The 23998-nt window shown below is 58.4% G+C and overlaps 2 protein-coding genes across 4 annotated transcripts; both read left to right on the top strand.

Annotated features, from left to right (window-relative positions):
- Window positions 1–259: 259 nt before the first annotated feature.
- Window positions 260–16535, top strand: SIDT2 (SID1 transmembrane family member 2). 2 transcript variants are annotated; one of them, XM_020886740.2, is made up of 26 exons: window positions 262–1020; window positions 2798–2919; window positions 3212–3376; window positions 3469–3514; window positions 3934–4035; window positions 4139–4222; window positions 4952–5051; window positions 5246–5311; window positions 6220–6313; window positions 6668–6720; window positions 7443–7514; window positions 7644–7724; window positions 8752–8858; window positions 9166–9239; window positions 9327–9393; window positions 9931–10004; window positions 10152–10275; window positions 10488–10605; window positions 11394–11530; window positions 11743–11851; window positions 12081–12157; window positions 12337–12383; window positions 12658–12763; window positions 13563–13673; window positions 14898–15011; window positions 15085–16535. In XM_020886740.2, exons 1-26 carry the CDS (start codon window positions 838–840, stop codon window positions 15145–15147), a joined length of 2496 nt encoding a protein of 831 aa, XP_020742399.2. In that variant the 5' UTR covers window positions 262–837; the 3' UTR covers window positions 15148–16535. The 2 variants fall into 2 exon arrangements, 1 of the variants encoding a protein (XP_020742399.2); XR_011490009.1 differs by lacking the exons at window positions 14898–15011; window positions 15085–16535 and having other exon boundaries at window positions 260–1020; window positions 11394–11567.
- Window positions 16536–18537: 2002 nt separating this feature from the next.
- On the top strand, window positions 18538–23939 carry TAGLN (transgelin). 2 transcript variants are annotated; one of them, XM_020886737.2, is made up of 5 exons: window positions 18538–18645; window positions 22138–22340; window positions 22453–22630; window positions 22906–23008; window positions 23355–23939. In XM_020886737.2, the coding sequence occupies exons 2-5, from the start codon at window positions 22161–22163 to the stop codon at window positions 23497–23499; spliced, it is 606 nt and encodes a 201-aa protein (XP_020742396.1). In that variant the 5' UTR covers window positions 18538–18645; window positions 22138–22160; the 3' UTR covers window positions 23500–23939. The 2 variants fall into 2 exon arrangements, with proteins under 2 accessions (XP_020742396.1, XP_070329643.1); XM_070473542.1 differs by having other exon boundaries at window positions 18563–18645; window positions 22149–22340.
- The last annotated feature ends 59 nt before the right edge of the window (window positions 23940–23998 follow it).

The raw sequence follows: 23998 nt of genomic DNA, 5'->3' as shown, positions 1-23998 counted from the left end.
TTTGAGAAAGAGCATTTGTCAGCGAGAATTCAATTCTTGGAGATCCTTCACGGAGCCATCCATCTAATCCAAAGTGACCTTTCAGAGACGGGAAAGATAATGAAGGAGGAGGCGGCAACAGGAAAGGAGCGGGAGAAGGCCTCCAGCTGAAAAGCGGCGGCCCCTTTAAAACCCAATTCGAGGCCTGGCCCTTTAAATCCGTGTCAGTTTCCCCTGACGTCAGCGGGCGGGCCGGCAGTCCTGCTGTTTACCGCCCCGCGGCGTCGCTCACTCCCCGGAGTTCTGAGCGCCGAAGCCGCCGCGTCTGCCCGCCCAAGCCGCCGCGTCTGCCCGCCCTTAAAGGGCCGGTGCCCGGGAGAACTGGCGGCGCCGCGCGGCGTCGGGTCGCTACCTCCTATCACGCCCCTCACCCTCAGACTCTCCGCCCCTTCGCAGCCGGCCAGGCCACCGGCTCCCCCTCCCTCCCTCGCTTCCCCCTTTCCCCTGCGGCGTCTCCAGGCTCCCAGCAACCAGCCGCCTCCCGGCTGTCACATCCCCGGCGGGCTCCCACCAAGTCTCCCGGCCGTGCTCGGCCCCTGGCGAACTGGGGCCCCTTCCTGAGGCCCGTCACCCTTCCCCCGGCCCTCCCGCCCCCGGCCGCCCCGTCCCCTCCCTGGTCCCTGAGAGCGCTTCTGCGGCTCCAGGGAGGGGACGCTTCCTAATCTCAGGCCGGGGTTAAAGTTCTGGTCCTGGTGAGATGCTGGAAGCTGCGGCCCAAGCCCCAACCCGCCCTGGAGGTGTCCTGTCGCTTGCCGCCGCCGCCGCCGCTGCCGCCGCCACTGCCACCCTGCCGGGGCCATGTTCGCCCTGGGCTTGCCCTTCTTGGCTCTCTTGGTGGCCTCGGTCGAGAGCCATCTGGGAGTTCTGGGGCCTAAGAACGTCTCGCAGAAAGACGCGGAGTTTGAGCGCACCTACGTGGATGAGGTCAACAGCGAGCTGGTCAACATCTACACCTTCAACCATACCGTGACCCGCAACCGGGTGAGGGAAGGGGCTGGGCTCCGGGCTGGTGGCGAGTGGGGCGAGCCAGCCGACCAGGCTCTGTCAGTTCCCAAGAACAGCTGCCCCCCTGGGTTTTCCAGAACCACACTGGACCCTTTGCCAGTAGTTTCCTCCTGTGCTGGAGATGTTTGTTCTGAAGCTACCCCTTGACGGGTCTCTGAAGTTGCCTCATTCCCCCCTTCTCTTTTTGATCACTTCCTTTCCATCAGCTGTAGTCTAAACAGGACTGGCCTTGCTCCCTACCCAACACCCAGAATCTTGACGTTGTGGGTCTGGGAGCAAGGAAGCAGATATGCTACTGGGCTTGGCCCAGAAAACCCCAGGAGGATGAGAGTGGCCCAAGCTGAAATGCTCTGCCCAGGGATTGGGGGTTGCTTATGGCTGAGGCTCCCGGGGGAAATGAATGCAGGACTTTCCAGGCTGCTGTAACTGCTGGACCTTCCCAGCCTTCATCTTCCCTTGGAAAGCCAGATGGCCTTGAAAGTTGAAGGTGGTGGGGATACAGCCAACCCCAGGGTGGGTGGGAGGGGAGAGGGAGTTTGCCTACCGTGGAGAAACTTCCCCACTCTGCTTTCTCTTTCATTTCCTCCCCACCTGTGAGCTGAGCACGGGGCATAGCTGGGTCTGGGAAGTTCAGACCCATGGTGGGGTTGAAATTGGGAGAACTCTTGCCCCAGCCTGGCTGATGGTCTCCGACTCAGCTCTCACCAGGACTGAATTTACCAAGAAGTAGTGGAGTTCAGAATGGGAATCTGGTTTTTTTTCCAGAATAGGGAGATATTAGGTTTCGATGGCAGGCCAGGATCTGCCTTCAGTGCTTGGTTCTCTGAAGTTTGATCTCATCCAGCTTGGAATCTTGTCTCTGTTTTCCCCCATATGTGAGGTTACCCATATGTGGGGTTACCCTGAGGGCTGTGTCCTCTACCCTTCAGGGGAGTGCTGCCCTGAATTTGGGTTTCAGCAACCCAATAACAAGCATTCCCAAGATTCATTTAATTTTATTCTTTTTCTTTAAGCTCTGAGTGTCCTATATCCTTTCCTTCATAGTGCCAGGAGTGGCAATGTCTTCATTTTATAGAGGGGGTAAGGTGAGGCTCAGAGATGTGAAGTGACTTTTCCACAGCCCCAACCCTTGGTCGGAGCTGAGGATAGAAGTTGGCCTTCTTGGCTTTCAACAAGTCCTGTTTCCCCACCTCCCTATGTGTGGCTTCTGGCCACCAGATGAGTTGTGGACTAGCAGTTTTCCTGACTCACAAGGGAGGAGGCTGCAGAGTACTCTTGCTCTCCTGTGTCCCTCCAAATGCACATCTGTGTGTACACGCATGTGTGTGCAGGTGCATGTGCATGCTGTGAACTTTTACAGAAGTGGGGTCTCCTGGGGGATACCCCAGATCTCCATTGTGATTCCTGTCTTCTCTTCTAAGTCCCTCCTGGACCCTGGGGGCTGCTCTGGCAGAAGCAGTGTGTGTGTGTGTGTGTGTGTGTGTGTGTGTGTGTGTTAGTTGCTCAGTCGTGTCCAACTCTTTGCGACCTTGTGGACTGTAGTGCACCAGGCTCCTCTGTCCATGGGATTCTCCAGGTAAGAATACTGGAGTGGGGTGCCATTAGGTATCTCCCCAGCCCAACCTGGATGGGAAAGCAGAGTGGTCTGCGGAAGCGAGGGCAGAGCTCATGGTCTCTGGAGCCATATGTTCTCCGTGACAGAATTAGAGCCACCATGGGCTTGACCAAGGGGCATTTCCATGTCCTCCTGTAGACAGAAGGTGTGAGAGTGTCCGTGAATGTCCTGAACAAGCAGAAGGGCGCTCCTTTGCTGTTTGTGGTCCGCCAGAAGGAGGCGGTGGTGTCCTTCCAGGTGCCCCTGATCCTCCGAGGGATGTGAGTAGGACCTGGGCACGGGGTGGGGGGTGGGGGTGGGTCTCTCAGGCCAGGCCTTGATCAGAACCTCCCCCGGACCCTTGTCCAGGGCCTCTGACCACCCCAGCACCCCTCTGTTTCTCCTCCCAATCCCCTAAGACAGGAGGCTGGTCAACAGCAAGAGGGCCAAGCCAGCCGACCGGGAGCGGGGGTGGGGTAGGGAGGCAGTGGGACCAGGGTGGAGGAATCGAGGGCGCTGCTCCCCTGGAGCGGCAGGGCCGCAGTCACGTCCTGACTCTGCCTCGGGCCACAGGTTCCAGCGCAAGTACCTCTACCAAAAGGTGGAGCGAACGCTGTGTCAGCCCCCGACCAAGAATGAGTCCGAGGTCCAGTTCTTCTATGTGGATGTGTCCACCCTGTCACCAGTTAACACCACGTACCAGCTCCGCGTCAGCCGAATGGATGACTTCGTGCTCAGGTCTGCAGGGGAGAGGAAGGGGGCGTGTGGGACTGTCCTCCTTCCCAGGCTCTGGGAGTGATGGTATTGGGGGGCTCTTCTCTGCCCCACAGGACCGGGGAGCCGTTCAGCTTCAACACCACAGCAGCGCAGCCCCAGGTAAGACCTCCCCGTCTACTGCCTCTCAAGGGGAGAAATGGGGAGGCTTAAACTCGGGGGGTGGGGGCGGCCAGCAGTCTTTGCCAGGAGTTTCAGGTTGGCTGTACTCTCCATGGAGAACTCTACAGAGACGGGAGCCCTGGCCCCAAGGTGGTGGAGAACAGATGGCCTGGGGAGCGCAGAGACATAGGGTTGGGCGGCCATCTCTCCTACTGGCCTCTTGGGCACTGTCCTGCACGCCCAGCTGAGGTTGAGCGGAGCAGTGTGTGGGAAATGGGGCTGCCACTTGTGGTCAGGGCTTCTCTCTCCAGAGAGTCTCCACTGCCCGACCCCGGGAGGATTCACACCCTTCCCTTCTAGAGGGGCAGAGAAAGCATCCTCACAGGATGGGGCTTTCCCCGCCCCACCTGTGCCCTCAGTACTTCAAGTATGAGTTCCCAGAAGGAGTGGACTCGGTCATTGTCAAGGTGGCCTCCAACACGGCCTTCCCCTGCTCAGTGATCTCCATCCAGGATGTGCTGGTGAGTGAGTGGCCCTTTCACGCCCCGCCATTGGCCGGGCTGCTGAAGAGAGGGGACGGGGCCCAGGACCCTGTCCATCCGTCTCTGCCTTCCTCCCCCGCAGTGTCCTGTGTATGACCTGGACAACAACGTAGCCTTCATCGGCATGTATCAGACGATGACCAAGAAGGCGGCCATCACCGTGCAGGTAGGAAATGCACGTGGCCCCTTGGAGGATGTGGCCAGGTGATTAGCCTTCCTCAACCTTGCTGCTTTGCCCCTGCCCATTCCTAACCTGCCACAGAACTGAGACTTGGTGAGCCAGTCCCCAAGACTTTGGGTCCCCTGGTATTTGCAAGCATTGAATCTCAATGCCGGTTGCCTTTGGGGACAGGAAAGAGCAGAGTACCCTTTTTGGCTACCATGTCTGCCCCGTTCCCCGCAACTAGCTGGTGATGAGGGCTGCTCTTGGCAAAGGCTAAAACCTGTGCTGGAGCCAGGGAGGGAGAGGCATATGTTCACCTCATGACATCCAGTCATGCCGCTGATGGAGGCACCGTGATCCCTCCACTTTTTCTCCTGACTGATGCTCAAACTGTAATAGGGCCCCCATGGCTTCCACGATGGTGGGCATACCCACATTTGCTCACCTGGCAATAGTGTAGGTGCAGGGTTTGGGCTCTGAAGTCAGATGATCCTGGCTGTATCACTTAAAGGCAGTGTGACTCCAAGGTAAAAGTCCAACAGGGATGATGATAGTACCTACTTGTGAGGATTAAGTAAAATAATATATATGCCAAGTGTTTAGCATAGCGTCTGTTCAGAAGAGGGTGGGGATGGTGATGACAAATGGTGATTGTGATGTGATGACAACAGTCGTCATCATACCACCATCGTCGTCACCATTGTCACCATCATCACCGTCATCATCCTGCAGCGTAAGGACTTCCCCAGCAACAGCTTTTACGTGGTGGTGGTGGTGAAAACTGAAGACCAGGCCTGTGGGGGCTCCCTGCCTTTCTACCCCTTTATAGAAGGTACATTTTGTGCCCTGGGCCTGGCTGGGGGTGGAGAGGGCTTGGGCTCTTCCTGGGAAGCATTAGAGCCTGCATGGCTGGTGGATCTGATGGGATATAGGTTTTTGGCCCTAGACTCGTCCAGGCCTGATCCCACCAACTCTACCCAAGCTCCAGGCAGACGCTTGTTTGCCATTTTGCCATTTTACTTCCAGATGAACCGGTCGATCAAGGGCACCGCCAGAAAACCCTGTCCGTGCTGGTCTCGAGAGCAGTCACGTGTGAGTGTGGGTGGCTGAGTGGGGATGGCCTGGGCTCTGGCTCCTCTTTCAGGCCTGGGGTAGGGAGTGTTTTCTGAATGGGATGGGTGAGGAGGACCTACCCGAGCAGGCTGACAGGGTAGGAAGGAGTGTTCTTGGCAGACTTCATGATGGGAGCGCAGTGAGTGCCAGTGTAATGCACTTCAGAGCATCCATGAGTGAAGAGATTGCAGGACTGAGTTCTAGATCTGTGTCTGCCTTTATAGGCAGGGTAATCTCACTGAGCCTCAGTTTCCCCATCTCTGTAACAGGAGTACTAGAATCTGTTAGCCTCTGTTAGTCTCACTAAGTCGGTTCAGCAAAATTGGTCGGTCATACAAAATTGGTAGGAAACTTCCCGGTCCTTTAGTCAGGCTCAATAAATATTTACTGAGTGACTGAATAGAGCCCTTTGTAAAGTGGAACGTATAAGATAAACATAAAAGATTGTGACGGAAGGGGAAAGAAGCTGCCTCTCCGATACAGAGTCCTTACTCAGCACGTTGGTCTCAAGCCCCTTCTGTCTGCCCACTGCTGGTGCTCCACCTGTGGTCTTTAGGGCGCCCCTGCCTAGAGCCTGCTGCCCTGTAGGTTGCCAAGGGCTGTGAGGATCCCAGGACGGTCTCTGTGGGAGGTCTGGGCGGAGAAGGTCTCCTAGGGGATGCAGTGCCTCAGCTGTGCTTTAAAGATTAAGGAGAAAGAGCGAGAAGAGAAAGTTCTAGCAGAGGGAGGTGCATGAGCAGACAGGAGCCATGTCTGGTGTATCGTCTGCACCGGCTGGGCCGTTCCACTGCGGGGAGATGTGGGAGAGATGAAGCTGGGCCCCGTGTGCCGGAAGGGCAGGCTTGGAAAGCGTTGGTCTGTTTTCCTGCCTGCTCCCTTCCCCACAGCGGAGGCCTACGTTGGCGGTATGCTCTTCTGCCTGGGCATATTTCTCTCCTTCTACCTGCTTACTGTGCTCCTGGCCTGTTGGGAAAACTGGAGGTAAAGTGGAACTGCTGGATCCTCCCCTGCTCTGGGGTGGGTCAGGCAGGGGATGTCGGGGACATGGCCTGGCCAGATCTGAGCCCCCTGGGTAAGCTCCCTCCATGGGGCAGAGGAAGGCGGGTCCCTGTGAGGGTCTCAGGTCCCTGGGCCTCTCCTCTAGAGACCAACTCCTCCTCCTCAACCTTCTTCCCCAGCAGGGAGACCCCACGTTGCTTCCCAGCCTGGGAGGACCCCTGGGGTTGTGGAGGGAGGCCAGGGCTGTGGGTTGGAGTGGGTGGAAGGCGGGCCGGCCCAGCAGAGGACAGCGCCTCCTCCTGCCCTCTGGTTTGCCTCTGGATTCTGTCCCTGCAGGCAAAGGAAGAAGAGCCTTCTGGTGGCCGGGGACCGAGCCTGCCCAGAAAGCGGTACCTACAGAGGGTCTGGGTGGGGAGGGCTGTCTGCTTTGTGGTGTGGAGGGGATAGCGCTGGATGGTTCCCGTGGGGGCTGGAGGAGGCAGGGGTTTTGGGATGTTCAGACAGGGAGTAACAGTGCAGGTGGAAATGGGGCTGGGACAGAGTGCCTGTTGGTCTCTAACACGCCCGTTTTAAAGGCCATCACTTGATTCACTCAGTGCCTGGGTCTATGTACCTGGTCTGCCGCTTCAGATAATGCAGCTCACCATGTCTGGGATTACTAACCTTTTGTTCTCTTTCCCTTTCTTCTATCCCACTCTCTCTATCCTCCCTCCTGCTTGGGACCTTCTCTCTCAGCTTCTCTTCTTGGTAAGCTCCAGGCGCTGTGGTCAGAGGAGCTGGCATCCAGAGTGGGCGGGAAAGGGAAGTTTCTCGGGGGGGTCTGTGTGGGACCCAGGCCGGTGATGCGGGTCTGTCCTTGCTGCTGGTAACTTAGATGGTCAGTTCCTTGACGTTGCAGTCTCTCTAGGGAGGACAGAGGGGGCGAATGTTTCCACTGGGGCAGGTGGTGGCAGTGGTGGGAGTGCGCTGTGTTTACTGGAATGATAGCGGCTTGTTCTTTGTTGCCACCCTGGTCCTCGGCATCTCTCTTCTCTGGAGTCCTCCTGCCCTCTTCTTGGCTTTCAGCCTCTCTCTGCTTCCAAGGCTAAGGGTCCCTGACTTCTCCCTGCAGGTCATCCCCGGGTCCTGGCCGACTCCTTTCCTGGCGGCTCCCCCTATGACGGCTACAACTACGGCTCCTTTGGTAGGTGTCAGCGCCCAAGCTCGCTGGTCTCCACCCCAGTGGCCTCCTCAGCGCCCCCTGGCGTCAGGTCCAGGGCCACCTGCCCTGAGGTCTCTGCTACCGGCCTCACCACTTATGATTCCCCCGCAGAGAACGGTTCTGGCTCCACCGGCTCCACTGACGGTCTGGTTGACAGTGCGGGCCCCGGGGACCTATCCTACAATTACCAGGGTGAGTGGGCCAAGCCGGGGAGGGCCGTGTGATGCCGGGCTGGTGCTAGCTGCTGTTGCCTCTTCTGCCAGCTGCTGGAACCAGGGAAGGGCTTGCTGTCTCCCTCCCTCCTCCTCCCTCGTCCCTTCCTCCTTGGCCCTGCTTCCCCGATAACTCTCCCTTTCCTTTGAAGGGCACAACCAGTTCAAGCGACGCCTCCCCTTTGGCGAGATGCGGCAGCTGTGCATTGCCATGGGTAGATGTGGGGAGGGTGGGCGCTGCTCTGCCAATCAGCTCCTGCCAGGGCGGTTGACTGGAGCCAGGAGGCTCGAGGACCAGAAAGATGCTTTGTGCATGGCTTGCCTGTCTAATGCCGATAATTGCTAGTTCGTGTGTCTTTTGAAATAGGCAGGCACTGGCCCCTGACGCTGGTGGGCTGGCACCCCCGCTATGCCCAGGCCAGATGTCGGTCAGCTGTTGTGGTTTCCAGCGCCTCTCTTGCTGGCCTGCTGGGGCTTGTGGGCAAGGGTGTTATGTCATGGGGGCTTTGGTCAGCAAGGTTGTGGGAGGAAACTTCTGATGACGTGAGAAAAGAACAGGATGAAGTAGCTGGTGCTCTTCTTAGAGGCAGCCTGTCACCCTTGCCTGCACCCCAGGGCCCACTGGGTCTTTTCCCAGCGGGGGCCATGGCAGTGTCTTCTCAGAACCCACACGGCTGGGCATCTTCTAATCAGCATGACTTCTGCTGATTAAGTCCTGCTGCTCGTGTCTGGGGCCTGAGGTCTGCTCAGTGTCCTGGCCTGGAAGCCCTAGCCCAGTGAGGGGCAAGGCTCAAGCGGTCCCTGGTGGGTGGACTGTTTGCAGAGCCCATCCTGGCTCCCCTCCAGGACTCGGGAGCACCTGATGCCTCCTCCCCAGGCCTGAGACCACCTCCACCCCCACTCTGAGCCCACAGTTTGCCTCCTCCCACTACCTAGAAATTGTGACAATTGCCCCAGACCTTGGGTTCAGTGCCCACCTGGTAACCCTTTCCAACTTTCTTCCCCAGACCCCGTGGGCACTCGACCACGACTGGACTCCATGAGCTCCGTGGAGGAAGATGACTATGACACTCTGGCCGACATCGATTCAGACAAGAATGTCATTCGCACCAAGGTGTGAGCCCAGGAGGGTTGGCCCTGGTTAACAAGGAAGCGAGATTCTATGTCCGGCCCCACATATGCGCCCCCCACCACCCCTGCCCCTGCCCGTGGCATGTTAGGAAAGCAAATGGAGAGAGCTCTGTTAGGGCAGCATAGCTTCCGGGGAAACTGACTCGGCTCCCAGGCCTCTGGACCATCCGAAACTCTGCCCGCCAAAACTCTGGCCAGTGGGAGGGAGGCCCCCCTGTCCTCCTTTACCGGGACAAGAGGCCTTCCAGGGCGGTGGGGCAGGGGGCTCACTCCAGCTTCTCGCCACATAGCAATACCTCTACGTGGCTGACCTGGCGCGCAAGGACAAACGTGTCCTGCGGAAGAAGTACCAGATCTACTTCTGGTGAGCGGGTGGGGTGGGACAGGGTGGTGGGGTCTCGGGCTCTCTTTCTGGGTGCTGCCAGCTCACCAGCACCCTCCCACTCCCCAGGAACATCGCCACCATTGCCGTCTTCTATGCACTTCCCGTGGTGCAGCTGGTGATCACCTACCAGACGGTGAGCGGGCGAGGCCCATGCTAAGTGCCTCTGAGCAGCTGCCACAGACTCTGGGGCGTTGCCCAGGCAGAGCCTCCCAGCCTGAGGCTCTGGAGCAAGCCCAGGTCCTAGGGTTCCAGTCCCAGCTCTGCCTTTCCAGCTGGGTGGCCTTGAGCAAGTCCCTCAACCTCCCTGAGCCTCAGTCGGTTCATCTGACAAATGGGGGGTAGCATGCTAGCTCTGATGGCACCTCCCCCAGTTTGTAGGGATTTTATGAAACGGAAGTGGTAAGAAAGTCAGTCTTAGTTTCCCTTCCCTCTTCTCTGTGCCGTGGGGCAAGAACCTCAGTCATGGTCATGCCTCGCGAGTTTTCAGCCACACCTACTGAGGAGGGCAGTGACTGTGCTGGAAGTGGGGCTTGCTGGTGTCGTGTGCACGCGTGTGCTGGCCGAGGTGGCAGCCCCCATCATTTGGAGAATGGGATGGGTGGTGGCACAGGCTGTGGGCTGAGTCAGGTGAGTTAGCAGCTCCCCATCCCCCTGTTCTCACTCACTGCAGGTGGTGAATGTCACAGGGAACCAGGACATCTGCTACTACAACTTCCTCTGTGCCCACCCGCTGGGCAACCTCAGGTGGGAACCGTCTTGCGAGGCCCCCTTTTCCCGTCTCTCAGTGAACCGGTGCAAGGGGCAGGGGCTCTGGGAATGCCCAACTCTCGGGTGGGGAAGGGGGCTCCGGGCCTGAGGTCGAGACAGTGCGCCCCATGTCACCCTTTCCAGCGCCTTCAACAACATCCTCAGCAACCTGGGGTACATCCTGCTGGGGCTGCTCTTCCTGCTTATCATCTTGCAACGGGAGATCAACCACAACCGGGCCCTGCTGCGCAACGACCTCTGTGCTCTGGTGAGCAGCCTGCCCCGGCCTCACTCCAGACCCTTGCCAGCAGGCGTGGCCCTGCCCAGCCCTGCCCTGCCCATCAAAGCCCAGCCCTTCCTAAATCACTCTAACCCTTTCTACTCCTCTCTCGTGATCTCTCTCTTCAGGGCCCCTTCCTTCCTTCTTTCCCACCTCACTGCCTTACCTTCTCTCTCCCTTTGCTTCTCTCTCCCCAACAGGAATGTGGGATCCCCAAACACTTTGGCCTCTTCTACGCCATGGGCACAGCCCTGATGATGGAGGGACTGCTTAGCGCTTGCTATCACGTCTGCCCCAACTACACCAATTTCCAGTTTGGTGAGTGGGGGCTCCCTCTTCGCTGGCTGAACCTAGAACAGGGACCTGCCTGACTTTGCCCTCGCTACTTACCTGCAAGGATTGAGATCCCCAAGATGCAGCTGTGTGGGAGATTCCAGGGCTGGAGGACTTGTGTGAACCTACACCTTGTTGTTGCTTACTAAATCTTGTCTGCTCTGCAACCCCATGGACTGCAGCACGCCAGGCTTCCCTGTCCATCACTGTTTCCTGGAGTTTGCTCAAAACTCATGTCCATTGAGTTGGTGATGCCATCCAACCATCTCATCCTCTGTCACCCCCTTCTCCTCCTGCCTTCAATCTTTCCTAGCATCAGGATCTTTTCCAATGAGTTGGTTCTTCGTATCAGGTGGCCAAAGTATTAGCACTTTGGCTTCAGCATCAGTCCTTCCAGAGAATATTCAGGGTTGATTTCCTTTGGGATTGACTGGTTTGATCTCCTTGCAGCTTAGCTTGTAGAAAATAGGCATCTGAGTGCTGTTTCATGCATCTGTCAAGTCTTTTCTGTGGAGAAAAAGATAACTGAGACACAGTCCCTAATCTCAGGGTGCTTGGACTGAGTTGTCCTTGTCATCAGGGGAAGTCAGACTGTGGGTGACAGCCAGAGGGCCAGCAGCATGGCGTGGCAGGGACAATTAAGGAGCCAGAGTTCAAGTGCCAGGCTGCCACCAGCTTGCTCTGTGGCCATGACAGGTGTGGGGGCTGGGGTTCCACTCCGGGGCTCAGTGGAGGTTTCCACGGCTCACGGCCTCATCCATCCCTCTGCCTAGACACGTCGTTCATGTACATGATCGCGGGGCTCTGCATGCTGAAGCTCTACCAGAAGCGGCACCCAGACATCAACGCCAGTGCCTACAGCGCCTACGCCTGCTTGGCCATCGTCATCTTCTTCTCCGTGCTGGGCGTGGTGAGGCCCTGGCCCACTCTGCTCACCCAGAGGACAGGTGCACGCGTGTGCACACACCCCCACCCGCCGCCCCTGCTGGAGAGACCCCTGCTCCCTCCCAGGCCCTCCCAGCCTAGCACAGGCACAGCTTCTCCAGAAGGAGGGCAGGCCGGGGCGGAGGGAGGGTGCTTTCCCCGGCGCCGCCTCACCCCTGCCCTCGGGGGCCCCCACAGGTCTTCGGCAAGGGGAACACAGCATTCTGGATCATCTTCTCGATCATCCATATCACTGCCACCCTGCTGCTCAGCACACAGCTCTATTACATGGGCCGCTGGAAGCTGGGTGAGGGCTTGCCCAGGGCCTGCCGGGGTTGGGGCCTCGGGGACCTGGCCTCATAGGAGACTTTGGGGCTCTGCCCTCTCACGGAGACCCCGGAAGAATCACTGGGCATGGAATTCATGAGGCCTTGGCACAGCTGTGCCCCTGAAGGCCCTGGGCCCTCTCGGCTGGCGCAGAGCAGGGTCCAGGACAAATGGGTGCCTGGGCCTTTGAGCACCTTCCCTTCTCGCAGACTCAGGGATCTGCCGTCGCATCCTCCACGTGCTCTACACGGACTGCATCCGGCAGTGCAGTGGGCCTCTCTACGTGGTACCTGCCCAGCTCCCGGGCCCCTCCTCCTCTGTCTGCACTCCTTCCTCCACTGGGGGTTGGGGGTGGGCGGAGCGAAGCTGAGAGCCCCGGGGTGGGGAGGGGAGGGGACCCGCTGACCCAGGCCTCCCTCCCCTTCTCCTCCATCTCTCAGTCCCTGTGTCTCTGCTTCCCTCCAGGACCGCATGGTGCTGCTGGTCATGGGCAACATCATCAACTGGTCGCTGTGAGTCCAGCCATCATCTGTGTCCCCAGGCTGGGTGGGCAGCTGTGGACTTCCAGCCGCTGGCTCCTTTGGGAGCCGTGGACAAATATGGGCACGAGAAATGGGGGCCCAGGAGACAGGTGTTGGCCCCTGGGGTTCTAGAATCTTCTGTGGGCCTCTGAACCCTGCCCCACATCCTCATTAAACACAGGGAAAGGGCGGAGGGTTGGGGGGGAAGCCCCTTCCTTGCTCTTGGCCGTCCCCTGCTTCACCAGCTGGTCCTCCCTCCTGCCAGGGCAGCCTATGGGCTCATCATGCGTCCCAATGATTTCGCCTCCTACTTGTTGGCCATTGGCATCTGCAACCTGCTTCTTTACTTTGCCTTCTACATTATCATGAAGGTGAGCCGGCAGGGCTGAGCCGCCTTGGCCAGCCAGGCCAGCGCTCTGCTTGGAATGGAGGGAAACGGACACAGCCTGCCTGGGGGAGCACCGGGAGGGAGGGGAATCTTTCTGTCCGTCTCCATCTGTCCCTCTCCATCCACTGAGTTTTGAGGAGGGGAGAGGCTAGTCCCTTCCACGTACTCCCTGGATGCCCGCCACATCCTCAGACTGTTTCCTGAGCCCCTTCTGTAGTCTCAGTCCCACGAAACTGGTAGCACTTCAGGACACAGCTGGCAAGAGTCCCGTTCCGCACAGAAAAGGTTGAGGAGGTGGGGCTCGCTGAGACTGCGGCGGGCTTGGGCCTCGGAGAGCCAGGGTCTTCCCCAGGGCCTTTATGTCATCCATTGTGAGAGGAGCCCCCCAGCGTACCGCCCCCCCAGCAGCACAGGGCACACAGAGACCCCTCCAGGGTGGACCTCAGGGTGAGGACACCTGGCTGCCAGTATGGGGACAGGTGAGGTGAGGCTCTGGGGTGATGGGATGGATCTGAGAAGGCTTCCTAAAGGGTCCATCCTGAATGCCTGGGAAGCGGCTTGAAGGGCAGGCAGGAAGTGGGGCGGGGCCTCAGGCCGGTGTCCCCCCCTGCTCCCCCAGTGGGGTGGGGCCTCAGGCTGTTCTTCCCCCTGCTCCCCCAGTGGGGCGGGGCCTCAGGCTGTTCTTCCCCCTGCTCCCCAGTGGGGCTGGGCCTCAGGCTGGTCTCCCCCCTGCTCCCCCAGTGGGGCGGGGCCTCAGGCCGGTCTCCCCCGTGTTCCCCCAGCTCCGGAGCGGGGAGAGGATCAAGCTCATCCCCCTGCTCTGCATCGTCTGTACTTCGGTGGTCTGGGGCTTCGCCCTCTTTTTCTTCTTCCAGGGACTCAGCACCTGGCAGGTGAGTAGTCCTTCTGCTACAGTCTCATCATGAGCCCACAAACAGGTCTCTTTTCAAACCTGTTTATGAGCATCACCCGTGCCCTTTCACAGCCAGTTTCACGTTTAATCCTCCTGACATTGACCATGCCGGTGTGGAGGTATCCCCATTTTACTGATGCAGCAGCCGGGTCTCAGACAGACAAGTGACCTGCCCAGGGTCACACAGCCAATAGTGGCACCGCTGGGGTTTGAAGCCAAGATGTCAGGTTCTTCCCTCTGCTCATAGGGCACCTGCTGTGATCAGAACTAAATCTGGCAGGGTCTCTGCCTTTGAAGCAATTTTATTTTTTTTGGCTGCATGGCACAGCTTGTGGGATTTTAGTTCCCTGACCAGGGATTGAACCCAGGTTCTAGGCAATGAGTGTGCAGAGTCCTAACTACTAGACCGCCAGGGAAGTCCCCTTTGAAACACTTAAAATGTAGTTCCAGGGACAGAGAGACTGTCAGTTCCTGGCTTTTCTCTGCAATATGATGCACAAGATGAAGGGTAACAGGACAAGTGAGGGGATGTGCAGGAGGCAGAGAACAGAAAGTCTTCTGTGAGTGAGGAGGTCCAGGAAAACTTCTTAGAGGAGGTGGACCTTGCTCTTGGCCTTATAGACTCTGTGGCCCAGAGGCACTATGACTTGAGTAATGAGACGGAGACAGCTTTGGGGTCAATGATGCATTCGCTTGGGAGCGCGTGGAGATGGTGAGCTCCTTGAGGACAGACCAGGTCTTTCTTGGTCATCTGCAGCTTCAGTGTGTGGCACAGACCGCCCTCAGACACAGTCCAGCCAGTGTTGGCTGGAGAGAGATTGGGGAGAGCATGGAGGACCATGAGGTGCAGGTGATGGCTACTGTGGTCCTCGGGCAGGTTTGTCTGACCTCACTGGAGTGTTTTGGAGAAAAAGTGAGCTGGAAGAAGCCCTGGAGGACTGATTGGTGCAGGGGGCGAGGTCTAAGGCAGGGAACCAGTTAGGAGCCTTTGCAAGGGAATCAGGACCAGTGCCCTTAGGGAGAAGTTGGCATCTGAAGGCCAATTCTTAGATGTGGGAGATAACGCTAGGGGTGAGCCCGAAGAGGGTGCTTTCTGGCCTGAGGCTGGGGCTGGCATCAGAGGTGCCCTCCAGCGGATGGGCGCAGGTCTGGCTCGGCCTCGCCCTGGTGGTGTCAGCAAACAGCTCTCCCTGTTCCTCTCCAGAAAACCCCCGCAGAGTCGCGGGAGCACAACCGGGACTGCATCCTCCTCGACTTCTTTGACGACCATGACATCTGGCACTTTCTCTCCTCCATCGCCATGTTTGGGTCGTTCCTGGTAGGTGGGGGGACTGGAGAAGGGGCAGAGGTGGCCTCCCATCCCCTCCATGACTCCGCGTCCACCCCCCCAGGTGTTGCTGACGCTGGATGACGACCTGGACACCGTGCAACGGGACAAGATCTATGTCTTCTAGGGGAGCTGGGCCCCTTGCTTCTCTCATGGAGCCCTGAGCTCCTCTGCCTCACCGCCCGGAGGTTCCATAGTGCCAGGGGCCTGAGTCCCAGCCCTGCCGCCCAGTGCCAGAGGCGGTGGGACAGCGAGGTCCAGCCCAGGCTTGGCCTGGGACAGTCACAGGGTGACCTTGAGCCTCGCTCCTGCCCTCTGCCAGGGATGAGGCCTGTGCCCCTTCAGCCCCAAATGTTGGCCAAACTGCTGCTTTATTCTCAGTGTTGGGGCCTTCCACGGGTCCCTGTCCATCAGCTCTCCGATTGTTGTTCTGCAGGAGGAAGGAGGGAAGCGTTGCCTGCCCATTTCACAGCTTGCGTCTGGCCGTCCTTCCCCTTCCCTCCTGGCCTGGACCCAAAGCCTACCCTTCTTGCCCGAGCTTCCACTCCAGGGCCCCCGGTCTGGGGCCCGATTCTCTGTCCTGCACCAGAGTTCACTCCACTTCTCCTGGGTCTGCGCCTGCCTGCCATCACTGCCCTCTCTGGTCAGCCAGGATGGATGCGGCTGTCGAATCTGGGGGCTGGCTGGCTGGTGCTGGGCTTTTGGTGCTAAGGCCTGCAAGAGATCCTGGGCAGCGCTGCCGCCTCTCTCTGACCTGCGCTCAGGGCTGGTTCTTTAGCAATGAGGGACAAAGCCCGCAGCGTGGGAACCGCCTGTGATTGAAGAGCTGAATTCGGAGGTCTTTCATATGCCGTCAGCCCCCAGACTGACGATGGCACCCAGTGACTGATGTTGGCAACCAGGATTGGAAGGAAAAAGCAACTCACTCCTTTCCTTTCTTTCTCTTTCTAGGCCCTTAGTCCTGCCAAGCCCCATTTGTGGGCCTTTCAGTGCCATTTGACACTGCCCGAGAATGTCCAGAGGCGAAGGAGGGGCATTACAGAGAGCACAGCTCCTCCACGGCCACAGGAGCCCCAGTGCCTATCTTAGGGGCTCAGGGAAGGGACATGCCCTTCCCCTCTGTGTCCCTGGTCCAACCTCACTCTGGGACACAGGGCTGGCTTCTAAGTTTCCGTCCAGTCTTCAGCCAAGTTCTGTGTTACACATACACATGCACACGTATGAAACCTTGAGTTTACACTGAGTTGCCCTAACTGGTTCCCCTGGCTGCTCTTTCGCCCTGCCTGGTCTGTTCCAGATGCCAAGGTTGGGGAGATCAGGTCAGGCCTCTGCCTTGGGGATGGGAATGTGTTTTATTCTCCTCAACTTGTTTTCATAGCTCTCCCTTGGGCTGGGGAGAGGCGGAGGGTCTGGATCTTTTTTCAGAGCTCCGTTGAATGTCTGTTTCCATGCTATGGTTGCATTTCTGTTTTCTATGAATGAGTTTGCATTCAATTAAAGAAACAACCAGATGCAGTCCTTGGGCCTGTCTCTGCTCCCTCTTTCTGGATGGAAATGTTGAGAACGAGGGCTGGGGCCAGGCTCCTCCATTTCCCAGGTCTGGTGTGCCCTTCTCTTCCAAGCCCCAGTCCTGTTGGGAATAGCAGTCCCTTGACAGCTTCATGTTTTTTCTCTCCTTTGAGCAATGGCATCAGTTCAGTCAGCCTTTACCAGAGGCCTGCTCTATGCCAGGCGCCATGAGTGTGGAGAGGATCTTGTAGGGAGAAAGCCGTAGCTATGCCATCTCACCTGGCAAATGGGGGTAGCCTCTGCCCACCTGGTTCGCAGGCACCAGTCAGGCCAGCTTCACTTCTTATCTGAGCCCCTCCTGGCTCAGCAGGCTGCAGGCACAGGGCAATGCTCCCCCACCTGACTTGAATGGACAGGTGGTGCTTAGGGAACATGAGATGGAGCGGATGGTTGGGGAGTGGGCACCGCGCAAGCTCCAAGAGGAGGAACCTTCGAGATGACCCTGGAAGGCTATTTAAATTTCGGCAGCCTAAGGAGGACAAGATGAGGAGCGGGGCGGGGTGGGGCGGGCTTTCGATGAGGAAGCTGGTGAATTAAGGACACGCCTGAAAGTCTAGAGTTGCTCCTCTTTAGCTGCTCCCTAGCTCCTCTCCCTGCTCTTCCCCGCAGAGGCCACTGGGGGGCACTGTACTTCTGCACTGCTAGGCTCACGTCCGAAGTTGGTTGTGAGGAAAGGCCTTTTCTGGTGGTGCCGGGTGGTGGGTGTGCAGTGTGTGATGGAGTATTAGCTCCTCCCTGCCAGGCCGCCCAAGGATGGAATGGTGCCACAGCAGGCAGCCCAGAGCCCCCACCGGGTGCCCCTTACCTTTCTTCACTCCCTATCCTTCGCTGAAGCGAGATTGGAGCGGATCTCCTTCCTTGGGTGATGGGGTCATCTGTTTTCCAGAGGAGGTAGAGGCTATTTGAAAAGGAGTAGGGGGTGGGGGCGCTTCCCTGGTGGTCCAGTGGTTAAGACTCTGATCTTCCACTGCCGGGGGTGCAAGTTCGATCCCTGTTGGGGAATTAACGTGCCACATGCAATTAAGATGCCACATGCCGAGCAGCACTTGGCCATAAATAAATACATAAACAAATACATTAAAAAAAAAAAAAAAGAAAAAGGCGGGAGGGATGATAGAAGTCTTTGAGCCTCCAACCCCAATGTTGGTGCCTCAGGCCCTGCAGACCCTCTGGTTGGGACTGAGCTGTTGCTGAGCCCTCCAGTCCCACCCCCCAGCTAAAGCGTGTGATTTAAGACCCACCCCAACTGCGAACTCAACCTGAGCAGGTGCAGCTGGAAAGGTGGGTCTGCCAGCCTCTCTGGCTCCCGCATGGCTGGGGGGTCGGCAGGGATGTCCAGGCTCTGCCTTTCAAGACTCACCACGTGGCCTTGGGTAAGACGCCCTCCGAACCTTTGTCTCCTCATTTGTAAAATGGGAGAGTAATTATGCTGTCATGATGCAGCTGTGAGTATCAAATGAGCGCGTTTGCAAAATGCCTGGCACGTAGCCTGGTCCTCGGGAAAGGTGAGCTCCTGTCTCCCGCTAGAGCTGAAAGCCCCAGGAGGAGAGAGTGGCTGGTTAGTCCCCCACAAGCCTCAGGGAGGGGTCCCCCAACCTCTTTCACTGGACAGCCTCTCTTGAATTTCCCCCTCCCCGCAAACCCGGAGGCAGGGAACAGTGTCAGAGGAGCAACCCTAAGTCCAGACGGCAGGGAAAGCCTTCGTGGTCCTGTCCATAAAAGGCTTTTCCCGGCGGTTCCCCGCCGGCAGCGCGGCCCCGCCCCCGCCGGCTCCATCCCCAAAGCACGCAGAGAATGTCTCGGGCAGCCCCCGGTAGACTGCTCCAACTTGGTGTCTTTCCCCAAATATGGAGCCTGTGTGGAGTCACTGGGGGAGCCGGGGGTGGGGAAGGAGCCGGTTTCCTCTGGCCAGGAGGGGGCCGGGGCGAGTCAGCGGGGGGGAGGCTGACATCACCGCCGTGGCAGCCCTTTAAACCCCTCACCCAGCCAGCGCCCCATCCTGTCTGTCCAAGTCCAGACAGAGCTCACGCCTTCCCGAGAGCCCCGAGGAACCCCTGTAAGTGCATTTGTCCCGGGACTGGAGGGGAGTTGAGCTGGGGCTCGGCAGTTGGCGGTCGCGGTGGGTGTATCGCAGGCAGGACTCTCAGGCTCCCAGGCTGGGAAGCCCACCCTCTTGAGTGTGCACTCCCCACCTCCAGCTGTAGAGGTGGTCCTGGCTTGCTGGGTGGGAGGGGGTCACCAGAGTCCCATACCTCTTAGCCTGGGCAGCCTTGAACCCAGTTGAGATGCCCGGGGAGACTTGGCTGGTGCAGAAGGATTGATGGTGGAAACCTGGGAAACTGGGGTCAGGGAGGCACCCCATTTTCAGCCATAGTCATCTTATGTGTGGTGTGATGGGCTCAAAGGTGGAGTCGGTTTAGACCCAAGGCTTGTCTGCTATCCAGCCAGGTCAGGACGATGTTGGAGGAGGTGAGGGGTGTGTGGTACGCCAGGGCTGGAGCGCAGTGTCCCTCTGTTGGGTCCCCAGGTCCTGAGCAGCCTAGGAGAGGCCCTGGGTAGCCACGGAGGAAGTGGGAAGGACCACAAAGCTCTTGTCTTCTGGAACTGGCCGGGTGGCAGGATGCGGGGACAGTAAGAGACCCGCCTCTCCAGGCACGCAGCTGCCTCCATGCCCTGGGGGGGAGGTCACCCACCAGCAGAGGGTGAGGTGGCCTGCCGAGAGCCTTGGCGTGATGGCCTGGGTGGTGCAGACAGGGCCAGGCAGGGCCTTCCCCTGAGGTCTGGCGTTTGTTTCCTTTAGTGGTTTTTCAAAGGGTAGGTGGGTAGGACAGGTCTCCCCTGACCCCAGAATTTAGTCAAGCCACCGCTCCTGGGCTTGTCCTGGGTACTGTGTTTTGTTTTTTCTGAAGACTGAGGGGCACAGCTGTCCTGCAGAGAACCCTGGTTTTCCGGGTTCCGGCTGGGAGGAGCTGCCCCGCCTCTTGGCAGCTGGGCTTCTTTTTTTTCTCCGGGGAGGGTAGGCTGATGGAGCCACAGGGCCGGGGTGGGGGGTCGAGGCCGAGCCCCAGGCTCCCTGTTCATCCTGTCCTAGGAGCCTTTGCTTAGAAAGACCCTGGGTGGGCCGCTCTCTCTCCTCACCCCTCCCCTCCCCAGCAGCTCCAAGGTGGGCCTGGAGAGGCTTTTGTCTGAGGCCCGGCAGGATTCTTCTTGGAACCCTCCACTTTCAGACTCTCCACCAGGAGGGAGGAGGGTGGGGGTGGGGTGTCTCTCATCCCCCTTCCTGGTTCTGATCAAAATCATGCATGTTGTCTCTAGATCTTGGGACTGCAAGTTTGTGTTCTTGTCCCTGTGACCTTGCCACCTTGACTGTCCCGAATCTCCAGAGTCTGGAAGCTGGGGGTTGGAGATGCACTCTGCTTGGCCCCTGTGCCTCATGGGCCCAGTGTGAAGTCTGGGGGGTGGGGAGGGGCAGAAAGGGGGGGAAGAGGGGAGGGAAAGACAGGACTTGGGAGGTGGGAGGTGGGGCCTGGACCGTGGGGGTGCCTCCTGTCTGCCTGGGATGGTGCGGGGAAAGCTGAGAGGAGGAGGGAGGGTGGGAGGCCTGGATGAAGGATATGGGCTTAAATCCCCTGGCCCCAGCTGCGGGTGTGTCTTGACCCTAGTTCTTCGCCCAGGAGTCCTTGGGAAGCAGGGATGAGACACAGCGGGGTGGGGAAGGGAGGGGCTTGGCCTTTGTGTTCTTTGGCATCGCTGGCTGGGATGCTCTGAGAACCACATCCTCAGAGGTGGTCCAGCCTGCGCTTTACAAATAAGGAAGCAGACTCAGGGAGAAGTGAGGGGCCAAGTGGCTGGAAGTTAGAGGAGTTTTTCTCTTGTTTTCTTCTCTCAAACTTTGCATTCCCCTCAGGGAATATGATTATGAAGAGGGGTGGAGGCTGGAGCAGGAGAAATTCTGTTTTTACCACTTGGTCAGGGGCTGGCTTTCTTGGGTCACTACCAGGAGAACGGCTCTGGGGGCAAAAGACTAACATTTTGAGGAGCTCCGCTGAGGGACAGGCCATGTGTTGGGTCGTAAAGACTAACATTTTGAGGAGCTCCGCTGAGGGACAGGCCATGTGTTGGGTTGTCACAGACAGGGCCTCCTGGAAAGTTCCCAGTTCTCTGGGGTAGATACATTATCCTCCCTGCACAGACAGGGCATGAGAGCTCAGGAAAGCCGTCAGCCATGGAGAAGGAAGGGCCGGGCAAGTGGGTTTTGGCAACTTACCTGGGCCCTTGTGAAGTGATGTCCACTGCCTCCCATGGGAGTGGGGAGGAAGAAGGGCTCAGCTCTGACAGGAGAGGGAGTTGGGAGCACACGGTACTGACGCCTCCATCCTCAGACCTTTCTCTTCCTCCCAACCTCTGACCTCTCGGAGGCCAGGGGATGGGCTGGCCTCATTTGATTCCTCTTTCAAAGGACTCTTCTGGTGAGTTCTAGCGCCACGTGGTACCTGACACCAGCTCAGGTGTCTCCTGACCGGCCACACCCAAGCCTGCCCAGCAGCCTCCCTGCTTGGCCTGCTCCCTGCCACTTGTGGGCGCTCCTGAGTGGGGCCAGTCCCAGGCCCTAGGGTCACAGGTTGGGGAGGGCTTTCCTGCTCTGCTTGGCAGATGCTGGGCTCACGTCCCCGGAGAACTCTGGCTTCGTGGTTACGTAAGCTCCCACAGTGGTGAGAGCCTGAGGTCACCAGGCAGGGTGGTGGGGGTACCAGCTGGTGGCCCCGATGCATCTGGCTCCCCTGGGGAAATGCAACTTCTTGGCCAAAAGCTCCTGGGCTTTGCTGGCTTCCTAGCCCTTACCAGGGGTGGGGAAGCTTCAGCCTCTGTAGCTGTCGGCTGGAGGCTGAGCTGAGCTGGCAAAGAGCTGGAGTTTTGGGGTTCCTGCTTCTGGGAGAACTGAGAGTTGGAGGGACCCCCATAGCTTCAGGCAGAGGCACCAAACCACCTCACACCTCACTGGACAAAGACATCTGCTGGCTTCATTTTGAGGGTCAACGTGGTCTCTTCCAAAAGACCTCTCCAGTGCCTCTGTCACCAATCTTAGCAAAGAAAGGGTGCTCTAGACCAGGGATTGTCAAACCCATAAATGCAGCCTGTCATCTGTTTGTGTAAATAAAGTTTTATTTGAACCCACCTATGCTCACTTGTTTACATACTGCCCAAAGCTGCTTCGATGCTACAATGGCAGGACTTTATGGTCTGCAAAGCCTAAAATATGACTGTCAGTCAAATGACTATCTGGTTATTTACCAAAATAGTTTTCTAACTCCTGCTCTAGAGTGCCAAAGATCTAGTCTCCAAGTTCAGAGAGGTTTCCTGGACTGAGGGGATGAGCTAGCCCAGGTGAGTGCCGTGGAGACAAAACCAGGAAGCAAGGGGAGGCAGAGAAAGAGCTAGGGTGGCCTCCCCACTCCCCCGACCCTCAGAGCTGGACGACAAGACCTGCCAGGCACTGGTGATGGCGGAGCTGTTCTCTGACTCCCTGACCCCCTCCCTCTTCTGCCAGTGTTGCTTCAGCTCCCCGCCAGCATGGCCAATAAGGGTCCTTCCTATGGCATGAGCCGGGAAGTGCAATCGAAGATCGAGAAGAAGTACGACGAGGAGCTGGAGGAGCGGCTGGTGGAGTGGATCGTTGTGCAGTGCGGCCCCGACGTGGGGCGCCCCGACCGCGGGCGCCTGGGCTTCCAGGTCTGGCTGAAGAACGGCGTGGTGAGTGACACCGGGGCCAGGGTCGTGCCACTGTGCCGGCGTCAGGGGGCAGGGCCCCCCACCCCCACCCCCACCCCCAGCTGAGTGCCCAGCTGCCTTCTTCGCCTGGCAGATTCTGAGCAAGCTGGTCAACAGCCTGTATCCTGATGGCTCCAAGCCAGTGAAGGTGCCCGAGAACCCGCCCTCCATGGTCTTCAAGCAGATGGAGCAGGTGGCTCAGTTCCTGAAGGCCGCTGAGGATTATGGCGTCACCAAGACTGACATGTTCCAGACCGTTGACCTCTTTGAAGGTAGAGAGAGAAGAGGGGTGGACGAGGCAGGTGGACAGTGGGCGGAGGCAGGGATGAGGGATGATCAAGCCTGCCATGATGACGGGTCTGCACAGCAGGAGTGGCACACACCAGGAGAATCCCACACCCACGGTGGGATCTCTGTGCCTCCTTCGATTTCAGGACCACCTTTGCCCCCGGTTGGCCATCTCTCTGGGGGGCACAGGCTGGCTCTGCCTTGGGTTCTGTTTACACAGTCCTAAAGGCTGTCCCCCCTCCCCTCCTCCTACTCACAGGCAAAGACCTGGCAGCGGTGCAGAGGACCTTGATGGCCCTGGGCAGCTTGGCAGTGACCAAGAATGATGGACACTACCGTGGAGATCCCAACTGGTTCATGAAGTATGTGACCACCAGGGGTTCCCTGCGCCCTAAGCTTGGGTCTCTACAGGAGGTGGGCTAGCCAGTTAGTGCAGCGATTACAGGAAGCAGAAAGCCAGGAAAGGGACACAGTTGAAGGTCTAGGGTGGGGGGAAGTGGGTCCATGGTACATCTTGGCTCCTCCCTTTCTACCCTCCTATCTGAGCCAGTCTTTCCAGCCTGTGCTGCGGGGCAGCTACAATAAGGAAATGAGAGCAGTGAAACGCAGGAGGGGATGGCATCGGGCTAGGAAGTAACAGAGGAAACCAAAGGCAGGTGGAAAACACACAGTCCCGGCAAGCCTTTGTCCTGGTTCCTCCTCTCCCAGGAAAGCCCAGGAGCACAAGAGGGAATTCACGGAGAGCCAGCTGCAAGAGGGCAAGCATGTCATTGGCCTACAGATGGGCAGCAACAGAGGGGCCTCGCAGGCTGGCATGACGGGCTACGGGCGGCCCCGGCAGATCATCAGTTAAGAGGGCGAGGGCTGGTGCCCAGCCCCGCCTTTGCCCAGCTCGCTGGCCACAGCATCCTGCCTCGCCTGCCTCACACACAGCTGTGTAGTTCCTTCAGCCCCGGCCAAGCTTCGAGGCTCTGTCACTGAGCAAAGGTGACTGCACTTGGGCAGCTCGCCCCCACCCCTCAGCCTCAGCCCAACTCCTGACCCCAAAGCACTGCTCCCCCGGCCTGCCTCCCAGCTCCCCCACCAGCTCTGCCATGTCCCCATCCTGGGCTGAGCAGGGGAGACGTGGGCTGGCAGTAGCCTGGGCGTGAGCAAGTCCACTGTCCTCCTTGGAAGCAGATGCTCATAGAAGGAGACCCAGCCCAACCTCCCTTGATTTTTTTTTTTTGCTGGAATATTTGGGGGGGTTGAAATTCAAAAAGAAAAAAAATATATACATAAATTTTTTTCTCAGGCCTGGCTGCCAGAGTCTGATTTGCCCTAGTCGCTTTGGTCCTGGTTGCAGGAAGTCT

This window comes from Odocoileus virginianus, chromosome 10 (assembly GCF_023699985.2).
Source record: "Odocoileus virginianus isolate 20LAN1187 ecotype Illinois chromosome 10, Ovbor_1.2, whole genome shotgun sequence".
In the NCBI taxonomy this organism is placed as follows: Eukaryota; Metazoa; Chordata; class Mammalia; order Artiodactyla; family Cervidae; genus Odocoileus; species Odocoileus virginianus.
This window is presented reverse-complemented; position numbering and strand designations above follow the sequence as displayed.